Source organism: Rhinopithecus bieti, unplaced genomic scaffold (assembly GCF_001698545.2).
Source record: "Rhinopithecus bieti isolate Rb0 unplaced genomic scaffold, ASM169854v2 scaffold_19621, whole genome shotgun sequence".
In the NCBI taxonomy this organism is placed as follows: Eukaryota; Metazoa; Chordata; class Mammalia; order Primates; family Cercopithecidae; genus Rhinopithecus; species Rhinopithecus bieti.
In genome coordinates this window covers 62,964-69,310 of record NW_016809458.1, presented here as the reverse complement: position 1 = coordinate 69,310, position 6,347 = coordinate 62,964, and the positions used below count along the sequence as shown (strand labels likewise).

At 37.3% G+C, this 6,347-nt stretch overlaps 1 protein-coding gene across 1 annotated transcript in view; it reads right to left on the bottom strand.

Annotated features, from left to right (window-relative positions):
• The window catches only part of UPRT (uracil phosphoribosyltransferase homolog), a 27,468-nt gene that overhangs the window by 2,792 nt on the left and 18,329 nt on the right, over positions 1-6,347 (bottom strand). Inside the window, exons 2-4 of the mRNA XM_017889445.1 lie at positions 4,465-4,507; positions 1,584-1,653; positions 437-513 (exon numbers count right to left, since the gene is read on the bottom strand). Of these exons, the coding sequence (XP_017744934.1) occupies positions 437-513; positions 1,584-1,653; positions 4,465-4,507 (190 nt within the window). The remainder of the gene's footprint in view (positions 1-436; positions 514-1,583; positions 1,654-4,464; positions 4,508-6,347) is intronic.

Genomic DNA, 6,347 nt, shown 5'->3' with positions numbered 1-6,347 from the left:
AAAAAAAAAAAAAAAAAAAATTAAAAAAAACTATAAAACAAGTCATTTAGCCCAACAACAGAAATAAAAACAAAAGAAATATTTTCTCGTCAGGTACTCAAAGTTCTCCAGGCCCGAATTTATACCATATTCCCTCAGTCTTCAAACTGCCCTATTCTCCCCAAGATAGCATCATCACATCCTCCTATCCTCCCATCATCCCCTGAATCTCTTTGAAAGGTGGCTTGCCCATGGGAGCACTCTGTTAGGGAATACGCTCTAGTTAAAATTAGCCAAACCTAGACTCACACAGGACATGACTCCACAGCACCATGAGGATAGATAACACAGGTGGTGAGATTTAACTAAAGGCAGGCTGCAATTATGACAGACAAGCCTGCCTCTCTTCTGAAAAACAGCAACCATTTCTATGCATACAAAGAGACAAAAATCACACACATGTGAACCTACCGCTTCTCATTATGCTGACCCCACAATTTCCCTTCTCAAATTTCACTCCTTCATACTTGTACCCTGTTAGGAAATAAAACCAAATAATTTATCTTTCATCACTGGAGTAACCTACTTATTCTATAAAGCATCTGTGGTTTAAAGTAGATGGGCACAAAGCAACCCTTGTTCAGATACACTGTATAATGCCTGAGATTCCCTGTGGAAGTAATGAGATGAGTCGTGACTTTTCAGTTACTTCTTAATTCTTCATAAGAAACCTGTGGGGATAATTGGGAGAGGCAGACTTCATTGAATGGGAATAGGACTTATTATAACATGATGTTCACATACACATTCCTCAAACTGAATTCAAAGGACAATCACCGCACTCCGAGAATGCTATGTACCCCATCAATTCAAACTGGGACCCCACTGTGAGCCACAGCAGAAAGCCTCCTCATTCCATTCTTCTGTATGAGCCTCCATTCTTCCTTAAAAGCAGAAGAAAGTGGCTGAAGTAGTTATTAAGACATGCTCAACTCTTGGTCTCATCCTGAATTTGTGTCAATTATGATGCAACAAGCTCAGTCCCCAATTTTCATAAAGTCAACCCTTTGAATAGAACAGTTTTCCATTATTTACTAAAGAACCAAATCATAATTTCAAATCCCTGAAACAGAGATCTTTGGCTACTTTCTATTAAAGGATAGAACAAAGCATCTTCTCCAATTCTTATCATTTTTAGTTTTCTTTTTTACTTTCTATCCTTTTTTACCATGTAATTTCAGTGCCAAAACAGACTTGCCCATTTGTGCTCACCAGCAGCTTTCCCATAGAGATGAAGATAAGCTGCCAGCAATTCTTAACTATGGTCCCAATGGGCTGTCATCAGAGGCAACACCTGCATGCTGAAGAGTATTTGTTAACCTTTAACTTGAATTGACAAGCAAGTCATTAACAAAAAGTCATCTACACAGATTTCTTTCCTAAATGCCTGATAATTTTTTTTTTTTTAAGATTTTAAAAGAATAGCTCCACCTAGGCTCCTCATTTTGCATATTTATTTTACTTAAGACTGCGTTACTTCCATCTTTCCCCATTCTAGCTTGGAATTTTTATGAGGAAAATTTGAGAATAACAGCCCTAGTTACCTGTTGGAGTGGTCACCATGCATTCCTTATATGGCAGCTGATTCAATCCCTCTTCCACAACAAGTCTGATCTAGAGTCAAAGGAAGAAGAAGTTGAGAACCTGCTGGGAATCTCCTGTTAGCTGTTAGCTTCAGGAGCTGAACAGTAGGCAGAGTCATGAACACACTAGGCAAAGGTTTCACTTATGGAGGCAGGAAGGGGCCCCCTATCATGTGTTAGATATGGGGATAGATCCAAATGCCATGCTACTTGCTGCTAGGTATCCAGCCTCAGATAGGCACATGATTGCTACCAAAAGGCTCCAATATGCCTTCTGATTCTCACTCTGTCAGTCCAGACTATGAAGGACACAAAACTCCAGCAAGTGACAACGGTCATGGCAGGCACTCTTGGAAGTAATATACTTCTTATTATTCTGGAAATAGTGCCCACTGGGAATTTCTCTGCTTTATACAGTACCTTGGAAATCGTTAAGTCAGATTATTTTTAACAAAGGCCCACCATAATGTAAATAAAGCCTGAAACTTCTTTAGAGGAAATAAATGAGTGCATTGGCTGAACCAATTTACTGAGCTTGAAGGAGGATCCAGTAAAATGCACTGGGGCTTCTCAGCTAAAGAGAAGGCTCATATCAATCGTAATGTGTGGTACAAAGGAAAGCATCACTCAGAACTACTAGAAGAGCCTCCAAAAACAAGATATGGTAATCCCATGAACAACCAGAGCCAACTACAATAAAGGTAATGCTGAGTCTGCAATGCACATTTTATTCAATCAATATTACATTACTGATTGAGAATCTGCAACAGCAGTGAGAAGCACCAGGCCCCCATGCTCTGTTATCACAACATATAATAACGCCCTGCTGCCATTAAAACAATCAATTCTAAATAAGCCAGGATTTTGTCAGCCAGCAGCATGAGACAGAGGGCCCACGCACCTCATGAATACTGCATATGTGTGCATACTCACCTACAGTCAGCATCTTCTGTGGATATTTTTTTTATGAGCAAATTACAAGGGTAAAAGAGGATTCTTTTCTTTGAAGAGCCTAGATCTTTTCCTTCTAGTAACAGTCCTTACCTCCTATCCCCATCCCCTCCAACACTGGGACAGAAATTAGTGTGCCCAACTCTTACAGGAGAGCATAAAATCAGAAGAGCAACTAAAATATAAAGAACCCAAGGATCTGAGGGCCAAGGAAGGGAACCCTGACAAATTCAGGATAAAATTAATATATATAAAATAATATATATTAATGACATGTGCTGCAGGAGATAGTGTACTAGAAATCCTCAAGAAGATAAACTTAAATAGCTCCAGGCTCTACCACAACCACAACAGACCCTTTCTCACCCCATATCAGGACCTTCAAAGCCACCTGCAGAGAACAAAGAGAGGTCCAATTCATCTTCCCCTCAGGCGAATTATGCCATAGGTCCTTACTATCTCATTGGGCTAAGATTATGCTTGTCCTTTCAGGGAAACATCTTACAATAACACTGAACTTAACTCCTACTTTCTATAGAAAAAGAACATAAGAACAGCAAAAGAAAGAGGAACCATTTTCTACCAGTAAACACCAAAACAGCAGCCATTAAGATACAAATTATTCGAGCCAGTTCTTTTGGTTTGATAAAAGCATAAAAAACAGAATGACCTAACTATTGCTCCAGGAATGTCATCCACATTTATCTTGTTACTATCCAAGGGTTATTACTGCCACTGAAAACTCAAGTAATTTTAAATAAAATTGGTCTCTGAACCAAGAATATTTATGACCAAAAGCAGAACAGGAGTTGTCTATGCTCTTTTGGAATGAATTCCTCAGGCAAAACATAAATGAAAAGTTTCATGCCTTTTTTCACATTCCTTTTAATTATCTACCTTAACCTGATTATAACTTTGGGGCTAAGAAGCCATGTTCATTCCTTTCTTTCCCAAACTAAATTTGTACTTAGTTTGTAAATCTAGTATTTAAATCATAAACACCATGAGATTAGGGACCATGCCTACCTTCTTCACTATTGTATCTCATCTCTCTGGACACAGCCTAGCACAATGCCTGATTCACACAAGTTTAGTGAAATACATTCATGAAATATACACTAAGCTTCATGAATATACACTAAATATAAATATACATTAGACTATATATAAATGTAAATATACACTAAACTTTCCTGAATGTAATGTATTTTCTGCTGTGGATTAAAACTAATATCCACAGCAGAAAACATGTCAACCTCACTCTAAGCACTGAGCATGCTTAGATATTAACACAAGAAGAAAACACAGTGCTTACCCTGAAGACAAACCACTTTGGACTGAGATCTTCTCAGATCACACTAGATAAACAGAACTGGGCTTGGTCAATCCTTAATAGGAAGTGCCTCAGGAAAGCATAGACAGTCAAATGTACTATTCACATGTGAAGGCTAGTACGGGAAAGAAGAGGCAAAATAAGCCTCCTCCCGCTGCTGCCGTAAACTACAAGAAATATATTTTTGTACATTCGCTGGATACCACAAGTGTAACTATTAGGTCTCCTTACATTTTGGTTTTCTTTTAATGTACTTCACTGCCATAAGAGGAGGCACTTAAGAATTGCTGAGACTCAAGTTACCAAGATCCATTTGAGAGGTAGTGATATCTCAGAAATACAGGGAATTAGTTCATGGGCAATGCTTTGTGGTGAAAAGTATTGAAGTAGACCCTTAATGCAACAGTGAAACAATACTTCATTAGCCTAGCAAGATGATGGTTACTTAGTACAATCTCTTTCAGCCCCAGAATGCTCTAGAACAAAAATACCCCTTGGTCTACCATGATTATATCACTAGGCAAAACAATGAAATGAAAATAAAAAGCCCGCACCTACCAAACGATCCGCAGAAAACATGAAGTCCCCTCTACTGGCTGTCCTAAAAAAAAGATAGTACAAGTTTTAGTCTAAATTAGACCTTTAAGGCAAAATGTTATTTAATAAGTACAGTAACACTGATATTAAGACCTATAACACACTAAAAGCTTAAATGTTTACATGTACAGACTATTACCGAGGCAAGATACTTTTTACTAGGATACAGGCATCTAAATGAGATGACTTGATCAATAATGAAAATGCTTATTTGATATCAACATTAGAGACTGGAATTGAAAAGATCATGCAGTCCCCCGCTGAGCTGCCCAAGTACATATTAGTCAACCAGGAGATGAACAAGTTACCCCTGGAGGGTGAGAACAAGCCCAGAGCTAAAGTTGAGAGGAAACTTTGCAGTAAGAAAAGCACTTTCTCCCCATTTTCCCCTCAATTCACCTTGATCTAAAACCCATATTACCAAGATAAGTAACCCATCTACTTTGTAATCTTTTTTGGAACTAGAATGGTATGAATAAATAAATCCTCTACTTTTGCCACTGCTTTCAAAAACATATAACCTAATTTCTGAGAACTCATTCTCAAATAATTGATAATTTGTTCCTTTTGACTGTTTTTTCAAATGAGTACTTCATTCCCTAGATCTTTCTGCCATTTTCCTGTCCATTTCCTCTGGTCAATATCCTAAGGTAACCAAGTAATAATAATCCAGGGCTACGTCTACCCACAAGCTGTTAACGAGCCAAAAAGGGAATGTTAAACAACTGATGTTATTTCTGTACATAAAAATGTAGTATTGTTCCTCATCCTTCTTCCATATAAGTTAAATGATCTGACTGAATGGATTGATTTACAGCTTATGTACTTAAAAATCCCCATCTGCCTATCTATGGACTACCTATTCTCCAAAACAGCATCAAAATGATATATGCAAACACATATTATCTCAGTATATCATTAATTTCCACTTTTTCCTCAAGCTGCATTTGATTTCTCTGAGATGGAAAAAGCAATGAAATAGCCCTGACACAAATGGCATTAGGTTTCTTAGAGTAACCACAGTTCTATCATACTACAGATACTAGCTCTCTAAAATATAAACCACAATCGAGCAACAGCAAGAATATAGGTCTCTGTTGTTTATGTACAAAAATTCCTTAAACTCAGAAAACTCTATCCACACATACCTACACACACACAGAGCCCCTTTAAAACAGGCTCAATTTCATGAACTGTGGTTTTCAAATAAGACTATCCAATTACACCAGCACCTTTCATTTTATATAATTAAACTTCACTACAGTGAACTACAAAAAATACTGAAAGCTACTGCTCTGTTTGCTAGGTCTATACAAACTTACCTAGGCAGCCAGAACATAGTTTTTCAATAAGAAGTCTGGATTTGACTTAAAGACATATGCAGTGTTATATATTATGGGAGACACCGGAAATGTCGGTTTTAATTTCTGAACAGTTAGATATCACTTTAATACAGAGAAACAGTATATTAGGTTAAGTGATCAGAGTTGCCCAAATCTGTTATTTTACTTTGGAATCAAACATTTTACTACCTTTCACACCCTCCCCCACAAAAAAATCAGCCTCAGCTAACTTTTGCATCAAAAGCACCTACTTTCTCTACATTCCAAAAAAGGTACACACTATGAGAACTTAATATGAGCTGTTATCTCTTGACAGTTATTTGACCTCCAGTAAAATCATTTACCACTCCAAGTAACTCTATAAGCTGTAATTACTTACCTATTTCCTGCTGTATAGACAGACTTCAGATCCCTACTATTCATTTTAAATCCATTTAGAAATTAAAGTATATCTAGAATACAATAAGTTGACCTCCTTTAAAAAAAATCCACAATGGCCTT